The 25,957-nt window shown below is 45.6% G+C and overlaps 1 protein-coding gene across 3 annotated transcripts in view; it reads left to right on the forward strand.

The window, feature by feature from the left end:
- Positions 1–1,785: 1,785 nt before the first annotated feature.
- SGPP2 (sphingosine-1-phosphate phosphatase 2) overlaps positions 1,786–25,957 on the forward strand; it is a 40,373-nt gene continuing 16,201 nt past the window's right edge. The window contains exons 1-3 of one of the 3 annotated variants that reach the window (XM_062638879.1): positions 1,786–1,956; positions 1,990–2,033; positions 17,609–17,767. In XM_062638879.1, coding sequence (XP_062494863.1) covers positions 1,821–1,956; positions 1,990–2,033; positions 17,609–17,767 — 339 coding nt within the window. In that variant the 5' untranslated portion in view covers positions 1,786–1,820. Of the gene's footprint in view, positions 2,034–17,608; positions 17,768–25,957 lie in introns of all 3 variants that reach the window. The other 2 variants (XM_062638878.1, XM_062638880.1) reach the window with 2 other exon arrangements.

Raw genomic sequence — 25,957 nt, forward strand, 5'->3', positions numbered from 1 at the left:
GGTTGGGCAAACCTCAGATGATATAAGATTGCAGAGAAGAGAAATGAATCACACGAAACAATTAAATGAGATATATGGAGTCTGCCCTGGAGTCTGTATGGGAGTGAAAAGAAAATGAGAAAGCCAACCATATGCTGGGCTGCATCAGAAGTGTGACCAGCAGGTCAGCGGAGGGGATTCTATCCCTCTACACTGCTCTCGCGAGACCTCACCTGCAGTACTGCATCCAGCTCTGGAGCCCCCAACACAAGAGGGACATGGATCTGCTTGAGCAAGTCCAGAGGAGACCATGAAAATGATCAGAGGGCTGGAAGACAGAGTCTGCTGTAAGACAGAGTCTGCTGTGAAGACAGACTGAGAGAGTTGTGGTTGTTCAGCCTGGAGAAGAGAGGGCTACAGGGAGACCTTAAAACAGTCTTGCAATACCTAAAGGGGTCCTACAAGAAATATGGAGAGGGACTTTTTACGAGAGTATGTAGGGACAGGAAAAGGAGGAATGGCTTTAAACTGAAAGAGAATAGATTTAGATTAGATATTAGGAAGAAGTTCTTTACTGTGAGGGTGGCAAGGCACTGGAACAGGTTAGCCAGAGAAGCTGTGGCTGCACCATCCCTGGAAATGTTCAAGGCCACGTTGGGCTTAGAGCAACCTGGTCCAGTGGAAGGTGTCCGTGGGCAGGGGGTTGGAACTAGCTCTTTAAGGTCCTTTCCAACCCAAACCATTCTATGATATGATTCTATGAGTGAAGAAGATCCATCCTTGCAGATCCTCACAGAGGCTACAGAGCTGGTCCAGGCTGGGCTCTGGATAGGTGATGAGATGACCCTGCCATCGCGAGAGTGTCTGAGTAAGCATCTCCTGCAGTCAGACCAAGCAACAGCATGGGGACATGGAACTTGGCTTTGGTTTTCAAGGGCTCTGGAAAGAAAAGCTTTGATGCAATCCTGGATAATTTGGATTATTTGAGAGGGAAAAAATGTAACAAATTTGCAATGAGCCTACATTAAGCAAATGATGATTCTGCAATCCTTGCACAAAATATATTCCTGAGGGTAGAACTGGGCTGTTCTAAAAAACCCAAATGCACCAATAAAACTAAGGTCCTTAATGTTTCAAGAGCAGGAATCAGTAATCACCATCTGTGGCAAATTTCACAGCCCAAGGAGCTTGAGGGGTATCTTCCAAGTGAAAACGTCGCTCTTCTTTGGGAAAGTCCATGGCTGTGTTTAAGAGAGATGCATGCATATCCATACTTGCATATGTGTACAAGACATACATATACATACTCAAGAGAAAAAATAAATGCTGACTCTAAGATGGGACAAACTGAAACCGGGGGCAGCCCAGGAAACACCTTACATCGGAGAGGGAGCTGATGGGAGAAAAGACCGAACAGCCCTTCCACCCAGTGGAGTGGTGACGAACGGCAGCCCTGGGAGGGGAAGAGGCTCCCCGCTGCAGCCTCCTTGCCTGCCTGTTCTTTCTTTGAGAGTTTTCCAAGGGTTCCTGGTGAGGTCCAGGGCAGTTTATCTTTACGTTAAGAAGCCAGTGGCGTTTATCTCAAGGCAGATTACATCCAGCTTTTTACCAGGGTAGCAAACCGACAAAACCAGGTGGAACGGCTGAATTTCTCGGGGCGGTGGGGACCGCCGCGCTCCTCACACTCTCCCGCGGGGCTGGGGGCTGCCGCGGCCCGGCCGGCAGGGGGCGCTCCCGGGCGGGGCACCGCACCTGCTGGACGGGGCGGGGCGGGGCGCGGCGCGGCGCACCTGCGGCGGCCCCGCGGGGCGCAGCGCGGTCCGGGTCGTGGCTGCGGCAGGATGGCCCGCCTGCTGCGCGCTTTGCGCAGCTCACAGCCCGTGGCGCGCTTCCAGCGCTGCTGCGGGCTCTTCTCCGCCGCCGAGGAGGGCGGCAGCGGCGGCGACCCCGCGGAGGGGGCACGGGAACGCGGCGTCTGTAACGGCGCGGGCGCGCCGAGCCGCCGGGCAGCCGCTGGCCGCGGCCCTCCCAGCGGGGTGCGGAGCGGCCCGCAGGTGAGTGCCGCGGGGAGCGGCCGGGCTCGGCCGTGACTCAGCAGAGCCGCCTCCAGCGGATGTGCGCGCCGGGTCTCCCAGGGGGGGTCCCAAGCATACCGGCGTCTGCCCGGGCGGGAGCCGGGACGGAGGGGCCGGGTTGCGAGTGACAGCGCTCTGCGGTGCCGCACGCCGGCTTCATCTCGACCCCGCTGAGGAGGCAATTCCGAGGTTGTCGGTTTGCTCCCCCGGCACGAGATAACCGGTGCGAGTGGGTCTGCCTGCGGAGGTAGCCGGGGCAGCTCAGCAGCAGCGCAGCCTCACCCCGGGTGCAAGTTTTCCCGCGGGCACGGCTGCGGAGCCGGTTCCGTTCACCGCGGATCTCCCAGCAGTGGGGTGCACCTGCTGTGTGCTTCCCCGGGCCACGGCTCTGCCCCGCACTGCAAGGGGCTCGGCGCAGGAGAGGAGCGCAGCAGGCATCCGTGCCCGCGCCTGCGGTGGGTCATGTCTGCGCCTTCACTGCAACTGAGTCCCGCTGGAGACGGGCTGAGCTCCCCCCGCTTCCCTGTGTCCGGGCAGGGCACGGCGCTCCCCACGGTGTGTAGTGCGGTTGTGTAACGGAAGGGAGCAGGGAAGAGCGTGACGCAACCGATGCGTGCAGGTTGGATGACCTGCTTTTTCTCTTACTGTAATGACATGAATTCGTTAGCAGGTCACATTGTGCTGTCTTTTGGAAAAGAAGTGCGATAGTGGTCGTCCAAACAACCCGCAAAATAAACACGGGCCAGGCTCAGACACTGCAACTCTACCAGTACAACCCTTTGTACTGTTTTACCCTTCTGTGTTCTACATCTCTGGACTCCCGTTTCAAGCATCTAAAATTCTTCATCAGCCACTTGACTCTTTCTCAATTAGAAGATAAGGGAAATTGGGGTAGTCCTTCAGTGTGGTTACTTATGAGCTACAGTAAACTCTAGTTTTGGTAAACTGTGCAGGTAATTCGCTTAAAAGACTTATTTTTATGATTTGCTTTTGGACAGTGATGCAGTTAATGTAACAGGGTTGATACTAAAATACTGTCCAAGCTAATGCTCCATGAACAGAGCTGTTCACCTTGAGCAATTGTTTTGTGATTCACAAAATAAGGCATGACTACCTTCATGTGAAGGGTGAGTATGTCCTGGGTGAGGCTCCCTGAGACCTGGAGGTAAAAGCAGAAGAGTTTGTTTTCACATGATAGGGATGCTCACTTCTGAAACATGTGAAAGTTAGGTTTAAACCCAAAGAAGATGGAGATGGGAGTAACAGCTTGAATGGTGTTTCAATGGTGTGCTGGAATTGTAAAGGCAAACTCTCTCTGCTCCTGTTAAAAATCCGTTTTTACAAAGAGGCTTTTCTGTAACCTGCAGGAGGTGCAAAAAGTGCATAAGGATCATCCTTATGCCAAAAACCACACTTGCTCCTCTGTTGTTGAATGAACCAGGTTGCCCTGATGTATCTGCAGAGAAGTGGGGTTAGGAGTCTGATATGAATAGCAGAGTCCTCAGCCATAAACTTTCTATGTACAGTGGAATATCCTTTTGCTCTTAGCTACAGGTGTTTGCAGAAAGGGGCCTAAGCATTGCCCCTGCATCTCAGTCCTGGTGACCTTGGGCAGCTCTGTGCTCAGCTTAAACATCCCCTCCTGAAGCTTGGGAGTTTCAAGGCCTGTGTTATCAGGACAGAATCTTTCTATGAGGTAGTAACTTTAACAATACTTTGTCTTTATTGCCACAATGCAGTAGTCTTCAAGGGTTTTGGGTTCTCCTATGTAAGTTCTTGGACAATCAGTAGGTTATACCTGTGAAAACAGTATATTGCATGCTTGAGTGAAGAAGCTGTGAATGTCTGGCCAGATGCTGGGGCTGCCACAGCTCCATCTCTCCAGGGTATTATCCCTTTTCTTCTGTACCAGCTCTTGGGCCCCTGCATCTGACATTGCTAGATTGTGTGCCAAGGTGAAGGGTCTCTGAGGAAAGGGCTGTGAGGGCTGGCAGCTGATGGTGGTTTGGGAGGGGATGAACACACCTAGTAGGATGGATGCCATACTGCACGGAGAGGGGGGAGATCCTTGATGAGACAAGACAGCTCTTTCTCTGAGAGAAGGAACACTTTTAATTACCTGCATATATTTGTTTTGCGGTTGTCAGCAGTACTGCTTGTGATGCATCAGTGTTGTTTTTCACATATAACCTGCAGATTATATGTGTTTAAACAAAAATAAACATCAAGACCTCATTTTTACAGTGATCAGCAATGCAATGAGTGGCTGTATTCCTGAATCTTTGTAATTCAGTCCTGTCTTCCCAACAGGAACTGCCCCAACATGACAAGGCAAGGAGCGAAATGCTTAGATGTGACAGCAAGGGCTGCATGTGTTTCTTAAGTATTGAATCAATTGCCTAGCCTATGTTCTTGCTGTTTATTTGGTTATTACATCAGTTAGGAACACTTTATAATACCTCAAGTGAAAACTTGGGTATCTGAGGATTTTACAGAATGATGCTAGTTCAATATGCTGACTGGGTTTATGCCCTGGCTTGGACTGAGTATTGAACCCATGAGCCTTTAGAGAAGGAACTGCTGGATTTTACTACCACAGAAGGCAAGACAGTAACTTTTTGCAATTATCCTGTCTCTAGCTGATACTTGTTTTCTGTACTCCTTTCTGGTATTGGTTTGATTTGCAGGGAATTTATTTCTGAAACTGATTGAAAGATGTCTTTTCCTGAAGCTCTGTATGAAGTCCTCAAGTTGCACACCTAGATACTGCCTGACTTTCTGAAGACTTTTCTGGTGATCTGGTGAGTGGCCAGATAAGCATTACATATATTTAAAAAGTGGAGCTCTGCTTATCTCTAACCTCCCAATGGACTTTTGCTCCTGAAATCGATAGCCTGAATTAAAAAGAGCAAAGATAAAAGAAAATAATCTCTTATTCAGAGTTCTGCATAGGGATTTGTTTTTCTCCACTTCCTTTTCCCAGATGCTTTATCATCTCTGGAGATCTCTCTTACTACCTTTGAGGGTGTACAGTTCATATTTACTTTGTAGTTATACCTTAACTGTCAGAACTGCTCCGAACTGGTGCAATATTTACAAACATTTAGTAATTGTATAGTTCTTGCTCATGCCTTAGGTGGGGAAGCTAATAACCGGGATAACAGCAAGGTGATGGTAACAAAAATGAATGAAAAAGGTAAAAACTGCACATCCATCTCAGATGTTGCAATCCCCCAGAATATAGTTGATTACTGGCAAGACATAGAAGACAGCACTACTTTTGCTGTGATGGGATGTCTGGAAATCTGAAGTAGACTTGCTTTGGAGCTTGAGTCAAGGTCTCTTTTCTGTGGCTCTTTCTTGCAACAGATTCTTTCATCAGCCCCACAGTCTTGCTTTTCCTTTTTCAGTCATACTGCTGGCTTACTCAGTTTCATGGTGTTTCCCTTTCCATGCAGCACTAAGTTGGTAGTAGCTGACATAGGTTCAGCAGGCAAGGCAAACTCTTGTGAGGAAAGCCCTTGGGCACCATTAGGATAGCTGGCAGCAAGGCATTTCTGCTTCAAGTGCTACTGCTTTGTCCTCCTAGAGAATATACTTGAACTTTTGGAAGTTCCTTGGTTTGGGCTGCAGCTGGAGAGATGTGAAATCTAGTTTCTTATTTTGATGGGCTGAGCACAAGGCTCGCATCCCTCAGCATCACTTCTGCTGCTGTGGTACTTAGTGTTCATTTCTCCTGTACCAAGTGTGGCTGCTGAGGGAGCTTGCTTGCCTTGCACATGCCTGAGTTTTGGTTTAAGGTTCCCATAGAAAGTAACTGGTAAAGGATATATGAATGAGACTTCTGTCAGATGGATTTGGCCAGCCATATGAGCGATAGTCCTTTGGTTTTCCAAAGGAAAGCATAGTTGCATCCAATATTCAAGCAGTGTGTGGCAACCCTATGTAGATCTGTTAGCAGTGGATTTGCTGCTCCTCAACAAGAAGACCAGTGTCCTCTCAGGACAACAGGCAGCAGCAAAGCTAGGTATGTGCTGCTTGTTAGCAGTGACTAGTCATCTTCTAGATCTTGCTGCAGAAACACCTGATGCTAACAGAGGTTTGTGAAACTTCTCTCACTGATTGTAAGGGGTGTCCTGCTTGGCTGTGTGGTGGGTGGTGGTGTGGGGAGCATGTGAGGGGCTGTGCTGGGAGCCCAAGTTGGGATGTGCTGATGACGATGTGCTTTGTGACTCAGCACTTCCTGGCTCATCTTTTGGATCTGCTGGACCTCAGAATGAGGGGCCATCAGAATCCTAGGATTAATTCCACTGCTTGGAGGGGAGCCACTTACTGTTTTATAATTCTGCTGAATGTCTTATGCCATTAGTTCAGATATCAACCAGAAGAATAAAAGCTTGTCTGTGGTCATTTTTCTCCTTACTGTCTCTGGAGAACCGGAGTAGGTTTAATGGGTGAGAGCCAGAGAACATCTGTTCTTCCTGGAAAATTTCCTTAAACAGCCAGTTCTTTTATTTTACTTTGTGTGTATGCTCTGCAGGGAGTATTTATGGGTCATCTGGGCAATGTAAGGTGACTATTGACTGCTATGGCAAGTGAATCTACTGTCTAGAATGTACAGGTAGCGTTGTCTAAACCATGAGATTTTAATTTAAAATGGCTAGTCAAGTTCCTGCTTTATAGGGCTTCAGATCAGCTCAGTAGAGTTATCACTTGTAACTTATTTTTTTTCCAAGGTAAACTGCTGTTGGTCTAGATTTAGAGGTGTGTGAATAATATATAGTTACATTGCCGATTTATTACTATTTTATAGTATTGCTGTATTTGTGAATATTTATTACTAGGTGTAAAAATAGAAAATATGTTTAGTTCTTCCTTTTGGAGACAATTGGTTGTTGCAAGCTACTGCTAATAGAGTTCCCTGAGCCTGCTGGATCTGGTATGCACACAGCTGAGTGGTCATTCTGTCACATCAGACCAGGTCAGTGTTATTCCCTTTGCAGCCAGACTGACTTCACGTAATTATAGCTGCTTACTTATGCTAACCAGTTTAATCAGGTGTATTGCCTTCAGTGTTCCCCATTGCCATTTCTCTTTGCAAAGGGAGAGTGTTGAGGTAGTTCATTTTGCAGGAGAAGATGGTGTCAGACACCTCAGCCATGCCACAAGAGCAAAGACCAAATGTTTGCATGGGAAAGGGCTCAGAGGTGTTAGTAGCGAGAAACCTGTCCCTTGACCAGTATAAGGCCCATAGATGTTAGGGGACAGAATAAGCAAAAGGCTGTAGCAGGGGTTTAGGGAGGAGAAGGGGGTATGTATGGCAGGGTGGCATGCACTAATTGCAACTACTAGTGAGGCAGTAGGTGAATTGAGAGCATCTTGTCTATGGCTCTTGTCCCCAGGGGCAGGCTGACTGCTGAGGCGTTCTCCAGCATGCCTCTCTACAGTCATGGCTGCAATTTAAACATCGGGTCCTTTCTTGTTTGCAGTGGTCTTTGCATGACTGTCTGGACTTGCATATTTACAATAATACTTATGCAGCACTACCTTGGAAACCTGCTGTTTGATTTGAATCCTGGAACTCTCTGCTAAGGAAACAGTCACTTTCCCCCTGTGCTAGTGCCTGATTAGAACAGATTAATAATTAAGTTGTCTGAAAATGGTGTGGTGTTACTCTGCCCACTTATCTTCCAGAAGCCTTGCTGTTCTGTACCTCTCAGAATAGACCTCCACTGTGGAACTCATCTTTGTGCAAAAGCAAACTGACTGAATTCATGATGCTGCTACTGGATAGAAATATGTGACTAATCTGTGGTGCAGATTTTCAGGCTATAGTTAATTTCTAAAACCAAGTCTTAAGATGAGAGCAAGCTTTTTGCTCTGAAAAGAAACAAAACAGTGAAGTTCTGGTTCTCCATAGTCATTTGGCCATTCCCACATGCTTCTGTTGAGAAGCTCCCAACAGCTGGGAGCTACTCCAGCTTGGTGCACTGGAGAAAAAATGAGTTGAGGGCTTCCCACTCCTCCTCCTCTGGACCTCTGGAGAGCAGCCTGGGTATCTATCAGCCATGCAGGTCCTAGTAATGCTCTGACTCATGTGTTTTGGCAGGAAGTCAAGATTAAGAGGTGGTGGTGCTTGCAGGGAGCTGCTGTGTGGGCAGGGTGGCTGCCTAATGCTGTGCAGTTTGAAAACTGTTATTGTGTGACGCATCCTTCTTCTATCAAAAAACACTTTCAGTAACACTCAACCTTTGGGGACATGTTGAGTTTCAGATAAATTTGATCTCTATTTCTAAGCTGGAGTTCCTGTCCCTCTGAATGGGCTGTAATTTATGTTTTCTGGTTCTTAACTCACATATTTTCTTCCCTCTGTCCACAGACATTGCAGCTACCTAACTCTTAACATGACTTCCTCGGACACTTTCAGGTGTAGGCTCCATGGTGCACCTTGCAAAATTGCAATCTAATTATCTCAAATTAAAATGCAATTAAACCTGTTCTTCCTGTGTAAAACTGGAAGAGCCCTTCCCTCTCCTCCCTCTCTCTTGCCCTGTTGTTTCCTTATTGTAATAATTGGCCGGTCCTTCCTGGAATGTAGGAGGATGCTGAAGCACACAGGAAGCTCACCCGTCGCTTCTGTCAGGGGACCTGAAACAGCAGTATCCAACCTACCTATCCTCTGGCTGGCAAAACAGGGCTGAGAGGATGAAGGAGGTGAACTGCCTTCACAGTGCTCATCAAGAAGGAGATGCACGCAGCCCTACTTATCATAGAATCGTAGAACAGTTAGGGTTGGAAAGGACCTCAAGATTATCTAGTTCCAACCCCCCTGCCATAGACAGCGACACCTCACACTAAACCATGTCACCCAAGGCTCTGTCCAACCTGGCCTTGAATACTGCCAGGGACGAAGCATTCACAACTTCCTTGGGCAGCCCATTCCAGTGCCTCTCCACCAAGAACTTCCTCCTTATATCCAATCTAAACTTCTCTTGTTTAAGATTTAGCCCGTTACCCCTTGTCCTTTCACAACAGTCCCTAATGAAGAGTCCCTCCCCAGCATCTCTATAGGCCCCCTTCAGATACTGGAAGGCTGCTATGAGGTCTCCACGCAGCCTTCTCTTCTCCAGGCTGAACAGCCCCAACTTTCTCAGCCTGTCTTCATACAGGAGGTGCTCCAGTCCCCTGATCATTCTCGTGGCCCTTCTCTGGACTTGTTCCAACAGTTCCATGTCCTTTTTATGTTGAGGACACCAGAACTGCACACAATACTCCAGGTGAGGTCTCACAAGAGCAGAGTAGAGGGGCAGGATCACCTCCTTCAACCTGCTGGTCACGCTCCTTTTGATGCAGCCCAGGATACGGTTGCTTTCTGGGCTGTGAGTGCACACTGAAGCCAGCTCATGTTCATTTTCTCATCAACCAGCACCCCCAAGTCCTTCTCTGCAGGGCTGCTCTGAATCTCTTCTCTGCCCAACCTGTAGCTGTGCCTGGGATTGCTCCGACCCAGGTGCAGGACCTTGCACTTGGCATGGTTAAACTTCATTGAGGCTGGCGTCAGCCCACCTCACAAGCGTGTCAAGGTCCCTCTGGATGGCATTCCTTCCCCCCAGGGTATCAACCGAACCACACAGCTTGGTGTCATTGGCAAACTTGCTGAGGGCGCACTCAATCCCACTGTCCATGTCAGTGATGAAGATGTTGAACAAGACCGGTCCCAACACCGATCCCTGAGGGACACCACTCGTTACTGGTCTCCAGCTGGTCATTGAGCCATTGACCACAACTCTTTGTGTGTGGCCATGCAGCCAGTTCTTTATCCACCGAGTGGTCCATCCATCAAATTGATGTCTCTCCAATTTAGAGACAAGGACGTCGTGTGGGACAGTGTCGAACGCTTTGCACAAGTCCAGGTAGATGACATCAACTGGTCTACCCCTGTCCATCAGTTCTGTAGCCCCATCATAGAAGGCCACCACATTGGTCAGGCAGGATTTCCCCTTAGTGAAGCCATGCTGGCTGTCACCAAGCACCTTGTTGTTTTTCATGTGCTTTAGCATGCCTTCCAGGAGAATCTGCTCCAAGATTTTGCCAGATTAGCAAGATTTTGCTACAAGATTTTGCAGGTTTTGTGTGGCTTTCCTGGTGGGAAAATGCTGTTGACACACATCAGTGGTTTAAAAACAAAAGTGTAAGAAATGGATGTGTGAGGAGTTACTTGGGCAATTGGAATGGCCATGAGAGGGGCAACTTTCCATAAAGAGCATGCAAGAAAATAAAGATGAGGACATTACCTTCTGTCAGGGATGTGTGTATAGATTTTTTGCTTGCAAGTCTGAAGACCATGGTGGCAGGTAAATCTCTTTGTTCCTCCAAATTATATTGGAGAAAAAGGGCTGAAAGATAATTCTGATACCATGAGACCACTTTGTGGAGATGATCAGACAGTCTTGCCTCTTTACTGGCAACTTGCAAAAGCTCCAAAGTGTGTGAGCTGATAGGTTGGGGGGTTGGAATAGAAGACCTGTAAAGGTCCTTTCCAACTGTTGTGGTTTAAACCCAGTCAGGTAACTCGTTCACTCACTCCCCCCCTTTCTTGCCCTCCCCCTGCTCCTGGAGGGACGGAGAGGAGAATCAAAAAGAATGCAACTCCCATGGGTTGAGATAAGAACAGTTTAGTAACTAAGGTATAACACAAATCACTACTGCTACCACCAATGATAATAATGATAAAGGAAATAACAAGGGAAGAGAATACAACACCTCAGCACCAGCCGACTGATAACTCGCCCCCCCCCAGCCCGACCAAGCACTGACCCATACCTCCTCCAACCCTGCCGTCTCCCAGCCCTTCTGGCTAACTCCCAGTTGCATCCTGGGCATGATGTGCTGTGGTATGGAATACCTCTTTGGTCAGTTTGGGTCAGGTGTCCTGTCTCTGCTTCCTCCCGCCTTCCCCTCCTCCCTGGCAGAGCATGAGGCTCACAAAGTCCTTGGCCAAACCAAAACATCCTTGTTATCAGCTCTGTTCCCGAGCTGAAAGTCAAAACACTGCACTACACCAGCTACCAAGGAGGAGAAAAATGACTGCTACTGCTGAACCCAGGACACCCACCCAGACTATTCTGATTGTCTGAATCATGGATAGATTCCAGGCATCTGCTAAGAAAGGAGTATACGAAATTGAGTGATGTGCAAGCTTGAGTGCCATGAAGAACACCTTCTGATGGGAAGCAATGAGTACAGAGGTTCTTCAGAATAGGTTTCATAGCCATGTGGAAGTAACAAGCTGTAAATGCAGGTGAGATGAATTTAGGAGGAGCTGCAGGTAGCCTGGAGGATGAGAACAGAAATCAAAGAGTCTTGTCAAGCTGAAGGTGTGGTTGAAAATTGACTTCTACAGAGTAGGTACAGATACCTATTGGACAAGCAGGTGTAATAAATACTGAACTGCAGAATGAGAAACAATAGACTTGGTAGTGCTACCATGGAGGTTAGAAGAGATTGCAGGTTGTGCATGGTTCACCGGTGGCATAGTATTCTAAAACCAGCCTGCAAAACAAATGAAATTGTGCAGGACTATTCCTTCAGCATTACTGTGTTGTGTCTGATCTTTGGGCACTGTTATTCAAGACAGGCATGTTGAGTGCTGTGTCTGGAAAATGCTAAATATTTCTGTAACAAATAGCAGGTGATTAAGCACGGGAAGAGAGGACAGTTATGTCCTTTCGGAATGCTTGTAACAAGCTTCTCCTGTGTCAGCCTTCAGAGGAAGGAAACAATTTGTCCCTCTGGAGTAGGTAAGAAAATAGTCATAAATTCCACTAAGAAAGTTCCAGGCTAGGTGGCAGGAAAGCAAAGCACTTGGAGATAGCCAGGAGCAAGCAGCGGAGCCTCCACCATTGATGTTGGCAATGACAAGTTAGACAAACTTCTGTCAGAGTGATGGGACTGTAAAGTGTCTGCCCTTGGTGGACAAGCTGGACTAGGGGACTAGGCTTTGGTTAGGCTGTCTTTCAGGAAAAACTAAGCTGTCCTTCCAACTGACTGCAGGCATAGTTCTTAAGAAGCAATCGCAGTCACTTTAGCAACCATTTGCTATGTCTCTGAGATACATGTATGGCCTTTTCTTTTTTCAATTAAGATGACTTTATTTAGAAAGATGACATAATCAATTTTTTCTTCATTGATTCTTCTTATTAATTGCCTGAACAAGTGTTCTGTCTACTCTAGTCTTATTTTACCCCACTTTTATCCCATTTTATATTTAAACAACTTGACAGGTTCTGTTACATCTACCTGTGTTCTTCAACAGAAGGAAGGAGGGCTAATTATGTTACTTTCAGAGCAATATACAGAAACGCAACCTATAATTTAGCCTACTTCCCAAGTGCTAATCAGAGTGGAAGTGAAAATAATCTGAACATTAAAAAATGAAATCTTAAGGAACAAACTGAGGTGTCTTACCTGCATCCTGGACTTGTCTTAGCTGTGGCTTGCCAGGTGTGTGATGGTTGTGCAGGTGTGTGTATCTGCCTTGGCTGACCATCTTTTACAGCCTGAAGGGGAAAGTTTGAATAAAGACATGATGAATGGTGTGAGAGAGGTTAACTGGGTGAGTATTGCACCCAGTTTGGCACTGCTGGTGGGAGTTCTGGGCACACTTTTGTTTTCTACTTGAATGGTCTCAGGCTTTGGTACTGCAAAGGTTGGACCCCTTTCAGCCACCAGCCATCCGTGGTGCCTCTGGCTGTGTGGCACTGCTTTGCTGGAGTACCTTGCTGAAAGCTTTACATGATGGCCTTTTTTGGTGCTTTGGATGAACTGAGAAACTGCTGAAATGCTACTAGAAGTCTGCCTGGTTTCTAGACTCCCCACTTATTCTTTGCCTGAGACAATTGAAAATACTATGGTTGTCTGGTTTGAAGCTCACATATTGTTACTTTTCATGCAGTGATTGTCTTGCTGCTTCATCAAGTGATGATTCAAGGCCATGTCCCTACTCGTTATGCCATTAGTGCAAGCCACTGTAAATACTTGTACAACAGCTGTGAGTTGCTGATTTGTATGTGAGTCAACAAGCACTTTCTGCTAATAGCAGAGCTGGCCAGAACTTTATGGTGTTTCAGGAGAGCTTTCTTGTGATGTGTTTGTCTCCATCCCCATGTTTCTCAGGTTTCAGTTAGCTCAAGGTGTCTGCAACAACAAAGACATTATGTAAACATGGACAACCCTTGTTAAGTGGCTGCATCACACTCTGGGGAGAGTGAAAAAGAATAAATTGATATTAAAAGTGCTTGAACAGAGTGGAAAAGCTGCACACATATATGAGCTTGGTTCTCCATGATTTCTCCATGCCTTGGGGTTCCTTGTGTGCCTTTTGTGGGCTCCATGTGCTGCTGCCCTCCTCTCTGCTGTCTTAGGTATCTCTGGAATTTCTCCTATGTGTGTGTATCCCTCCTTTTCCTCCTCCTCCTCCCTCACCTCATCACCAGCCCTGTACCCTCCACCCCTCCCTGTGAGCAGTTCATGACCACACCAGTATCCGTCACTGGGGCACCCTCTTCTTTCCTCTTGGAGTGATGAGTTTCCAGTGTTGCTTCTTTCTGGAAAGGTGAACTCATAGGGGCTGGAGATGTTCCTGGCTGCTCTCAGCTGCCTGTTGGATCTTCAGAAACCTCTGTAATTGTCTGACATTCCACTGTGCAGATGGATGGAAGAGCTGAAGCCTTTGATATTGTGGTTTTTGCTTTTTTTTTTTTTTTTTGTTTTCCAAAATCTGATTACCTATCTCTAATTTTTTGTTGTGACCTGATGGGTTCTTTTGTTGACTGGATACAGTTAATAAGCATAGAAGGTGGCATAAAACTGGTTGCTTATTCAGAATACTGCAGTACAGAAGGCTTTTTTCCCCCACTGGTAATACTACACACAGCACTGCCCTGCAGGAGTCAGTTGTCTGATTTATATTGTCTCTGTGCACAGCAGCATCTAGACGTGAATTTTTGGCTTTTTTCCGTGTGCCTGGTCCTTGGTGGCTTCTCTAAATGTTGTGCCTTTTTTTTAGTGTTAAAATTCTTTACAGGAGTATTGCAGTGCATTAACCAGCAGCTTTGGGAGGGAAATGCCTGATCTTCTGCAAGGCAATTCTGTTGGTAGGGAAGCAAGGGACTTAAAGAACTTTAATTAAACATTCACGTCTTCCGTAAGATCTGAAGTAATTGAGAGCTGAGAACAAAAAGTTGGTTAATGTTATCTCTGGGTCAGGCGCTGAGCCTTAGAAGTCTGATGCTGCAAAGCTTGCCTCAAGAGACGAGGCAGGGAAAGCCGGTCCCTGTTTAGCTCTCTGACAAGAGAGATCCTACAGGAATTGGAAGGAGTGGTATCTTTACACAGCTTCTCGCCCACCCCTGTCTTTTAGGGGGTATACCTCTGCCTAAAGATGCATTTTTAAATCCATTATATTAGTGGTTCAGCTGCTGTTCCTTTACTTCAGCTACAGAATATTCCTCATGTAGGTACTTTCTAAGATTATGGATTGCTGCTGTGCTGTGTCATCGTGTGTTAGTGTGTCCCAAGAGTCACCATGGTGGTGGTTTGATCTGCTCTGCTTGCCCTGTCATTACTGCTCCATAGGGAGGTTTTGGGGATGCTCTTGCAGCACCTGCTGTGTGTGATCCATGCAGGACCAGTGTGCAGAGACTGTGAAATTAGGATGACCTGCACTGGCCATTTTCTGTGCCAGTACTTCAGGGGAGGAGTTAATTTATGGAGACTCACACATTCATATGAATCTCTTGTAACTGGAGTAGCTAAGGTTTTTCAAAAGAACTATTTTACAGTTGATGAGGAGGGCTGTTTTTGTGAAATTACCTCTCTTCTGTGTCTGCGAATGACGTGGGTCATTGCACCTTGCTTCTGAAATGTTCTGCAAATTCTCATTTTCTCTACAGCCCTAATTACTGACCATTAAAACCTCTCTGATCCAGACTGAGTAGTAATGGAGATGGATGGAGGGGCTAACTCTCACTGGAAGTGCTTCAGAGACTGTGGAAGGCATCAGGTTGCTTCAGTACATTAAGACTAACCAAGAATGAAGATCAGAGTTGTTTAAAAGAAAAGATTGAATAAACTTCTGAGTGTTAGAAAGAGCTAGACATAAACATAAGCAGAGGGGGCTTTCTGTGTTACAATGCTTTAGTATTGCAGTGATTGAAAACATTGGATTTTTATTACTGGACACTACCTAAAATCAAGTGGACAGATTCTGTGACACCTTGAGTGCCTAGCATGTGGCTGTCATCATCGTGTGTCACAGGTATGATCACTGCGTCCCCTGCCTCACATGCTGGGCTGTCCACAACTGCTGGTGTAGTGCTAAAAAAAAGTTTTGAAACCAAAACAATCAACTAAAAAAAACCCCAAAACCGAACAAGTGAGGGGTGATTTCTGACACAAAGACAAAGAAAGGTTTTGAGAATGGTGTGGAAGGACTTGGCTCTGCCTTCCGCTGGCAGAATATTTGTGAACTCCAGGGTTTTTTAAAATCCTGAAAAATTATTTTTTTCCCCCACTGAAGAGATTACTGGAATTAGAAAGTTTTATCCCTCATCCCATGAGGTTCTAAGTATAAAAGCGTTACCTTAGGGATACGTGTGACCATCTGTGATCAAAAGCACCAGAGCACATAATTCCTAATACATTGGAGACTGATGCTTAATTGAGGAATTAGCGATGCTAGAAGAGGGCTTTCTCTGGGGCCATGTTAAGTGTGACCAAATACAGTTTCAGGATCTCAGACAGAAGCATCAGAGTTGCTAATTGCACTTAGGCTGATTGCTCTGTCATTCAGCCAGCCATAGCAAACTTCTGCATTATTTTAGAGGGATGCCAGTAACTCACTGGTGACCTCTATTATTAATACATGGGGGAACACTCCTATGACTCATCTTTTCTGTTTGTTGATGCAAAAGTCAATTTAAGTTGTGGTGTTTTTCCTACAACAGGTGAATGGATGCAGCTTCTTTCCATCTTGCTTTTGTTGTCTTCATGCAGTTTGCCTCATCTCCATATTGAAAGCGGATTAAGAGACTGGAACTTCTAATGGCTTTTACAATGAGTCATAATTGCATGTCTAGACTCCTTAGACAGTTTTTACATTTTCTCACTAGCATGTAGGATGAGTTTCTCTCTGGTATACTAGTCAATCCAAGCATAATATTTTTTCTCTCTAGAAGAGTTTTAGAAGCTTGTGGTAAAGCTACATCTTAACTTAATGTGTCTGTACTGAAACCTTCATGATCCTTTCTCAGGTCCCATCTTTAGAAAGCTCTTTCATCGCATATTTACATAGCCAACTTCAATATTTATTTTTTTACTTTATTTTGGGGGGGGGATGGAGAGAGACTAGATTATCTCCCTTGCCTCTGCCCCCCAAATAAAAAGTCTTATTCATATGTATATCAATATCTCCTTTTTCTTCTGAAGTGTACAGATATTTATATAAAATGTGATTGACTTGCATGTTGCTCTTGCTAACAGGCAGAAGGCTTCTTAGTGGTGTACTAGTGGCTACAAACCCTTCCACAAGTAACCAGCATCATGGACTTACTAATATAAACTGCTGTGTGGCTTCCCATCTCTGGTGGGCTGGCTACAGCTTTTTAGAAAAGAGAAAATGAGTGTGTTAGGTGGGGTACATCTAGTGAAATCATCTAGCTGCCAGATACAGAGAAAAGTGAAATCTCTAGCTTGATAAAGTCCTGAACAGTGCCCCCTGATGCCACTTGCAATATATCTGCTGGTAATGTGTAGAGGCACAACCTGGTGGTGGTTACTTCAAGTGCAGATTTGGTGGTGATGGGGGCAGCATTTCTCTCTGCCCACTCACAGCCTTGTTTACCCCCAGATCTGCTCATGAGCTGCAATTGCTCAGCCACCTCCCATGTAGCTTGCAGCTAAGGTATCTCTCTGCAGGGTGACCCTGTGAGCATCCCGCTGTGGGGAAGCATGAGGTCAGGACCGTGTTGAAGAGGCCTGTGTTGACAGCAGTGCAGGGGATGCTGTTGCAACAGCACCTGACAGTGGATTTTGGGGACTATCAGGGTAAATTTGCCTGCTATAATGAGGCAAATTTTAAATGAAATGGTTCAGTAACTGCAGTTTATTATTTTTCATCTCAGAACTAATTTCCAGTGAATGCAATGGTAGCTCCCTTTAACTGCAGTTGTAGAAAAATCAAAATTGGTGCATTGTTGCCCTTTAGTGAAATATACTTGATTTCCCTGGAGGAAAAACTGATCCAGTCTCTTGAAAAATCTTTGTCAGTGTGACTGCTCCCCTTATTAGTTTGAGTAAATTTCTGATCTGCAGCAAATGTAGTTGAGCTATCATTATAGCTTTCACCTTAGTAAAAAAGTTAAACTTCATTTCTTGATACTTGTTCCAACAAATTGTTTGGTTTAAGGGCTGGGTACTGTAACAGTTAAAAAGTCTGAAATATTTGCTATGATTTGCTAATTCACAAAGACTTTCTAAAATCTTCTCATTTCCAGGCTTGCGGACAGAAGTATGTTGTGAAGAACTACTTCTACTACTACCTGTTCAAGTTTTCAGCTGCTTTGGGTGAAGAGATTTTTTATATCACTTTCCTTCCATTTACTTACTGGAACATAGATCACTCTGTGTCTAGAAGGATGATAATTATTTGGTCGGTAAGTATTTATATGGCTTATTTAAATGTACAGTTGTTAGTTCTGTTAACAGTAGCCAGTGACTGTGTAAGAATAACAGCTCTTTAAACAACAAAAAACACAGCCCAACACTATTTATATGTGTAACTTGCATGTCCAGGAAGTGGAGGCATTGCAACACAGAGAGGAGGTGAGAGGCATTAGCTAGTAGAGGGTGTCTGTTTATCTCTGTTACATCTCAAACTGACTTATTTTTTCAGCCCAGCAACCGATTGAGATGCTTTTGCTAGGGCTTGCACAGAACACTTGAGAAAACACCTCCTTCCCAATGTGTCATGGTGTTTTAAAAAACATGTTTCATCACTTCAGGGAATCTTTCTTTTACACCAGTTCCTTCTGCATAACCTTTTCATATAGTTCTGGCTTTATTGAAATTAGTATACAACTAATAGGAAGGCTGCAGTGGAATAAGGGGATGCATAGGCTGCAGTCACTAGAGGGGAAGAAAAGTATCAGATTCTCTGTTGAAGGCTAAGACTTAAAAGCATTGATTTTAGTTACTGTGAGAACATTCTCAAATTAACTGGCTTCAGCAGTGCTTCAGCCTTCAGAGATGTGGTTTGGGGTATCAGGAATAATGTATTTCCATTCTGCCACTGAAAACTGGTAGATAATCAGGCATTTCAGCCTGGGAATGGGTGTTGTTTTGCCACTGCCATTGCTCATCTTGGTATTGATCAGATCTTTGCTGCCCAAGTAAGGCAGTTTTGGAACAAAGACGGATGTATGGAGCATTTCTGGCAGATGGCAGACCCTGGAGGTTTAGCTGTCAATCTGCATTGATTTAAGAAATTGAAGCTTGGTAAAAACTTGGATGTGAGACATAGCTTTGTTTCTTTACAGTGAAGCTTCTCCTTGACTTAGTCAATTCTGGTTAATAATATACTGTCTTTTGTCCAAATAATATGATGAGAAATAATAAAAGCAATTTGGTTTGGGTCATACATTTCAAATGCACCGGGTCTTGGACAGGAGGCGTCAGTTGTTCTGTGCCAGTAACCCTAGTCAATACATTTTATAAAGAGAACATGAAAAATAACTTGCAGTTGAAATTCTGAAGTGGGTGGACACTGTATAATTAGAGCTGGGTTTTGGCCAGGAATACACCTACTGCTTCTGGAAATGTGCCACAGAAGATGATAATTGGTAGTCACTGCCTTCTGGATTTGCATATTGCTCAGATCCTGACTCTTTAGAGCTCCTTGCCATGCCTTTCTTCAGACTTGTCTTGCCTTTGCCTTGCAAGGAGTCCATCCGAGTACTGGTTAGATCTAGTCTGATTTAATTAGAGTATTCAACCATGTGATATGACGATTATTAATTTTCCAGTTACTGAGGGAGTTGTGGAGTTGCATTTTATACTGAAAAGGAGGGAAAGGAGACGCTGGTTTGAATACACAGACTTGTCACAATCTGTAGTTTTAAAAATGTTTTAATCATACGTAATTGCAAAATGGCTAAAAATGTCTATGCAGGCTATGTGTTAATGTTATGGCAAGCTCAGCTGGGTGGCTTATTTGCTGGCAAGAAGGCTGTGAACAGGAATCAGCCTTCATGGTGCTGTGAGTGGTGTCGGTCTGTCTTAGACACCTTGGTCATGTATGCAACAGCAGAATCGGCTTAGCTGCATGGGAAATGCCAGCAATTCAATGTGCAAGGTTGTGCTTTTATCTAACTGGAAGGTATTTGGCAGTAGGACTGTAAAGATGCCTGTCTGGTGACATGGCGGTGAGCAGAGGTGCAGATCTGCAGGCGGTCTGCCATTCGGAGAAGAAATGCTGCTGCTTCTGAATGGAAGATGCTGTGGGGCTGTGTTAGCTAAAAGTAAAAATCCAGGTAGCCTGATAGTCTCCAAGAAAAAGCTGCCAGTAGAAGGCTGGAAAGAGCATGAAGGAGCAAGTGCAGTACCTAGGACTGGTCTGCAGAAGGCCCTTACCCAGCTGGGGAAAGGAGTTGGTATCAAGTGGAGGACCTTAAGGAGAAGGTAGTAGTACTTCCCTTTTAGCACTGTTTGGGCTGAGGAGAGGTTGTTAGTGAAGCTTTTCAGGGAGAGAGATGGTGGCCCAGCAATGGCCTTTTTGTGAGCCTGGCGCAAAGCACATGGGTACATCAGGAACATGTGCTGGTAAAACGCAGTTGGCAGGGATGGTTGTGACAAAGGGGGTTAGACCATGGGAGAAATGGGATTAGCCTTGAGCAGTGGAGAAACAGAAGCGGTACTGAGTGTGGTACTTCGTGCCACTGGGGATTTAAACCTGTGAGTTTCTGCTGCAAGTTGGGAATGAAAGAGTCAGTGTTCCAGGATGAATCAGGAGAGTTTCTTCCCTTAAAAATTAAAGCAGTATTAATGCTGTTTACATCCTGCCATCTTATCTGTAATAGTTTATGCAGAGCCAGTCACCCACATTTGAGAAAGATAAATTTGAACTGGAGCAGGGCCAGGAATGATTAGGGAACAGGTTATTTTCTGAGCAGAGACTGAAAGCTTAAGTAAGTCCCTGGCAAAATGAAGTTGGAGAGAGAATGGGGCTGGCTGTAAACACCACGAGAAGGAAGGAGCTTCTTAAAATAAAAACACAGTCACAAGAAGAAACATGCAAGGCAGTCATAAATAAGCTAAGTTAAACCCAAAGGTTGTGAAATAGCTCCATCATGGTGAAAGGCAGCAAGAAAGATTATGAAGAGAGTTTATTTCAGTGGCAGCAACAGGAGGGTGGACTTGGTGTCCTGGGATGTCTTGTCCAGTCCCAGGTTTCCAAAATCAGCTGCTCATGCATTTCTGTTTAGCTGCCTGGCTCTGGCAAATGCTGGCTGCAGTCACATCCAGGTGCTTTGGAAGTTTAAAGCACCATGCTGTGATTCCACAGCACCTTTCCTCTGAGGATTCACAGTTTATATGTAGGCTTTACCTTTCCCTTTGTGGGTAGATGAGGGAAATAACTGCCTGAAACCTCTGAGCAAGATGCTGGGTCAGTGCTGAAGGTACCCTGCTGTCTTTGCTTCCCTTCTCCAGCAATTTGAGGTAAGCACTTGTGAATCTGTTCTGGTGAGGCTTTGATGCCTCTGACTCTTGTTGCTTCAACCAGGAAGTGCAGAGATGGAAATCATTTCACATGAACCAGCCCCCCGATATACTTTAAATGTGCTTCACATCTCTGCTTGAGAGGTGAAAGCTCAGTTTGTTTTTGATTCCTTAGGGTTGAAAGCTTTATTTTGGTGTGTAATTTCAGAGGTAGTGCAGAGACCTGGAAAAAAACAGTTACAGTTTCTGCTTGCTTTTCAGCATGCTTGGAAATGTTTTTTCTGGTTGTATTTTTCAGGGTATGTGGATGTAAAATGTATCCACACCTCTTTTGACTATAAAACTTTAATTTACACAACATAAGTAAGAGCTGGCCAGCACGGACTTTGTCAAGGCAGGTGTGGAAGCTGTCAGTGTTTGACTACAGTAAGCTGCTGACTGGGCTGAAGGAGGCGTCTCTGAAGGGAAACAGAGATTTGGTTGCTGGTGGTGCCAGGCAGGTACCCACTGGGCTGTGTGTGCCCCTGTGGGCACCTCAAGTGGCTCTGGATGCAGACATCTTCAAGTCCTGGGTCTAAATCCACAGTTATGATTCCCCTTCCTGCCTTTCAGAGGAATGGTTTTCCAAATGCTGTTGGCATTTAATTATTTGGGAATGATGAGCTCTGAACTCTTGCTTTCAGAATAACTGGGAGTTTACCAGCACAAATATATCTGTAATCATGATGCCACTGACAGTAGTGTGTGGTGATTGGATCCCTGGGTGCTGCTTTGAAAAGCACAAATCTACAGCAAACTTTCGGTTTAGTGATTCTTCAGAGTTTGTTAATTCTCATCTTTGTGTTAGTTTTTTGTGCTTTTGCAACATTTTACCAATGTGTTTTTGTGCTTTTCTTGGCAACGTTTCACCAAAACAGGCTTGGAACAGCTGATAAACACAGTCACTCAAAAGCCCAGCTCTTTAAAGTGCCATATATTGCACTGTGTAAGAACAGGTAAGACTATATTCAGGCATGTAAGTAAGTATAAAATTGTCAGAATAGAAGAATAATTGGTCCATAAGAGAAAATGCTGATAAAGTGTTGATTGAAAGAGGATCTTGTATGTGCTGGTGGCTGTATTCTGCCCTTGAAGAAAAAGTGCCAGTGGGGCTTTCATAACTGAGTGGGGTTATTATTTGTAAACCTTTGTGTTTCACTAGAACCACCAGGTGCAACAGTTTCCCGTTTTTAGGTGTTAAATGCGTAGGCTGGATGTGAGTCTGAGCAACCTGATCTAGCTGAAGATGTCCCTGCTCATTGCAGAGGGCTTGGACTAGATGAGCTTTGAAGGTCTCTCCCAACCCAAACTATTCTATGATAAATGAGACCAATGTGATGCTAGTTTTTCCTGCTACCAGGAGACTGGGCCCAACTTTCTCTTATTTAAAGACACATTTAAATACAGTTTTTGTTTGAAGTCTTCCTTTAAAGACAGAGTGAATATCCTAGGACATTGGTTGGCTGTATTTCTAGATGTTCTTTTGATCTTGTTATAGTTTTGTGTTTCTGAAGTCTGACTTGAGAGAACCGAAGTCCTCTGTGCTGGTTTTGGTTGAGATAGACTTTACTTTCTCCATAGTAGTTAGTATAGGAGTATGGTCTGGATCTGTGCTGGAAACTGTGTTGATAATACAGGGATGTTTTAGTTATTGCTGAGCAGCACTTACACGAAGCAAAGGCCTTTTCTGCTGCTCAAACCACCCCTCCAGTAAGAAGGCTGGGGGTGCACAAGGAGTTGAGAGGGGACACAACCAGGACAGCTGACCCCAGCTGACCAAAGGGATATTCCATACCATATGATGTCTTAGTGTATAAAGCTGGAGGAAGAAGAAGGAAGGGGGATGCTGGGAGTGATGGTGTTTGTCCTCCCAAGTCACTATTATGTGTGATGGAGCCCTGTTTTCCTGGAGATGGCTGAACAGCTTGCACAAGATTGATGTATTTTCTGGAAAACAACAACTGCACTGCAGATGGCAGATCCCTGAGCCCTCCTAGCCAGCCACCCTCTCCCATAAGGCCTGTGCGCCTCAAGGAGGTGCCCAGCCTCATGGCTGCCATTGGCATCTCTCCATGCAGGAAGGCAATGGGGAGCAGCTGGGGCTCTGCTGCTCTGCAGGGCTTGACTCTACTGCTGCTGGAGTGAAAGGCCTGCAGTGCTGCTCAGTGGCTTTCATGGTGTTTTTTCCTGAGACCAAACCTTAGTTCTTGGCATTGACTTGGGAGTGAGGTGTATCTCCATGAGAACATTCTCTTCCTTGTCCTGGTACTTTTTGTGAATCAGCTGATGCTCGAGGGACACAGTCACAGCTACTATCTGTTGCAGTGTGTATCTACTCATTTAAGACTTAGCTGGGGAATGCTGAGAATAGAAACTCTGAACAGTGCTGGCTGGATGCTTGGCTTAATTTCTGTATGGTGAATTAGTCACACCTGCCTTGGTAACCACGAATAGTCTTTGCTTCTTCTGGCCTAATTTCCTGCAAATGCCAGTTTATTAATAGTGTGTCTTTACTTTTTTCCCCTCTTGCCAGTGTTCCCGATATTCTCTGTCACTCCTGTCAGCACACAGTGGTTATGATAAAAACAAAAGCGGCATCATTTTCAAACTGTAAATTTCCTCTCTGGGAAGATGACAAATGCAATTGCAGGTCAGGATTTCTAGAGACAGGTTATAGAATTTCTATTTGGGAGCCAAACCAACAGAGTCAAAGTCAGGCTGCCACACCGTGTCTCAGGGAAGATGTCACCAATGCTGTTTGACCCCGTGTCTTCTCTAAAATTTCATCTTGTCCTTTTAATGGATCAATAGCACAAACGGGAGAGCTGTGAAATCAGAAGTTGAAAATAAATACATTCTGGTTCACCTTTGTTAACCAAAATATTACAAAGTACAAAAAGAATTGCTTCTCCTGACCTTTGCATGCCTGTGGGATGGTCCAGTGTGTCCCTCCCTGTGTGGAGACTGTAGCAGAGAAGGACTTACGTGCGATGTGCCACACAGCACATTTGCAGCACTGGTCCTGTTTCCTAAATCCTGCCAGATGTGGGGTCCAGGCAGCTGTCATGGAAATGTTCCATGGGGAAAATTGTGCTTTGATGCACGGGTCCTGTGCCTCTGCATATGAAACTGGCTTGGCTGTGTTTATCTGTCCGCCTTCGTACATGCCCACACCATGGTGGTACATCTGCATGCAGTGCTCTCGCTTCCTGCTGCAGAAGTGCTGCCCACAGTGACTGCAAGAGTGGTGAGGGGAAGCCACTGAAAAATGCTAGGCAACACCTGCAGGTGAGCAAACCCAGTTCTTAGGTTGTTGAAGCAATACCAGAGTTATACAAGTGTCAAGGAGCCAGGTCACTTGATGGGACTCTGATGCTCACAGGGAGGGGAAGAGCCGCTCACCCCACAACACTTCCATGGATGGGGCAGCCACACCTTGTCCAGGCAACCTGTTGGATGGGGCTTGGAGAAGCCTGGTCTAGTGGAAGGTGTCCCTGCCCATGGCAGGGGGTTTGGAAGAGCTTTAAGGTCCCTTCCAACCCAAACCATCCTATATGATTTCCCACATCTCCAGCTGGTGCTGCCATGTCACTGTCAAGTGACACTACAAATACTATGGAGCTGACATAACTTCCTGAGGGTACCCCTCGGGCAGCAGTATGTGAGCAACTTTTCCCTGTGTGTGCATGCACACATGTCAGTACAGAAGGGAAAGCAGTATTCCCCTGCGTTATGCATGTGCATGGTTGTTGCCAGTGACCCCTACACCACACTCTGCTCCAATACCGTGATCCACCTTACCTTTGCTATCATTTATTTAGTAAGGGCTCACACTGTGGCATTTATCCCAACTGTAGCTTGTAGGACTTGCTAATACAGAGGTAGAGCAGAGCCCTTTAACCTCCCCTAGGAGGAGAAAGAGTGGTGGGGGTCTTGGGACAGAGGCTCCCTGTATGGTCCTCTGTGATGCCAAAGAGCATCGCTTTGCTTCTACCCAGGTTTGGACCCCACTTGTGGGTGCCCAGTCATCTGAGATGGCTGCAGTGCTGGGCTGTGGCGCTTTTCCCTTTCCCATCCTTGAACCCCAGCTCCCCTCCCTCCCTGCCAGCCCAAGCAGCACCCCTTGTTCCCTGGCACATCTTCATAATTCAGGTGTGAAATGGTAAAGTCTCATTTTGGAAAGTTTGAACAGTCTGAGCTACAGGGTAGTTAGAGCTGCTGCTGTCAGCTTCCAGGGGAAAGGGAAATACCCATGCCCATCCCATCCACTTTTGTGGAATCTGAACTAAATTCCCATGCATTTCTGTGTAGTTATCTTTTCCAGCTAATTGTGTTCTGCGCAGTCCATCACAGCTTCAACTTTGTTGCTTCAGTAATGGAAACAGGTTCAGAGAAATTTCCCCATGCAGAGACAGGTACTTATTAATGTGCAAGTTGAAATTACTTACGCTGAAGATGCTTGCAAACCGTTTTCTACCAAACTGCAGAAAAGTTGGTTGATCTGCAGAGAGGAAGAGTTTCATTTGGAGTGGAGCACAGCCTTTGCTAGAAATAAATACAGGAGAAAACACTGAGAGCTGTAATACAGCACTCTAGGTAGGCAAAAGAAGTTTGCAACGTAGGGAAGAAACAATGAATTGATTTGCTCAAAGTTTCTCTTCTTTGCTGTGCCTTCCAGACAGCAAGTATTGTCTGCTCACTCAGTGTTCGAGGGCCTGTTCCTTCTTCTCTCCAATGTTCAACTTTGGGCTTGGAAGACCCCCTGGGAGGAAATGTACATGGGCTTCTAAAGACTTTTGAAATGGGTTTAATTCAGATCTTAAGTAAGCCTGGTTTGAACCTAACTCCTCTTTCCATAAATCCTCTAGTCCTAGTGAAGAAAGGGGAGCTGGGTGAAGCCTTGTACTGCAAGCTTGAAGGATCACCCTGCTTTAGACTTCAAAGCACATAAAACTTGCTGCCAATCAGCTGCTACAAGGTGACATGATCCTGGGTCAGGCCTTACCCTCCCACCCCTGATTGTCCAAATCCATTGGGAATGCACTGTTCGGCTCATCTAGGGTAAGTTGGAAATAGCAGCAAAACTACCC

The sequence above is a fragment of the Pezoporus occidentalis genome, unplaced genomic scaffold (assembly GCF_034315485.1).
Source record: "Pezoporus occidentalis ecotype Australia unplaced genomic scaffold, CSIRO_AGI_Poc_V1 ctg59, whole genome shotgun sequence".
In the NCBI taxonomy this organism is placed as follows: Eukaryota; Metazoa; Chordata; class Aves; order Psittaciformes; family Psittacidae; genus Pezoporus; species Pezoporus occidentalis.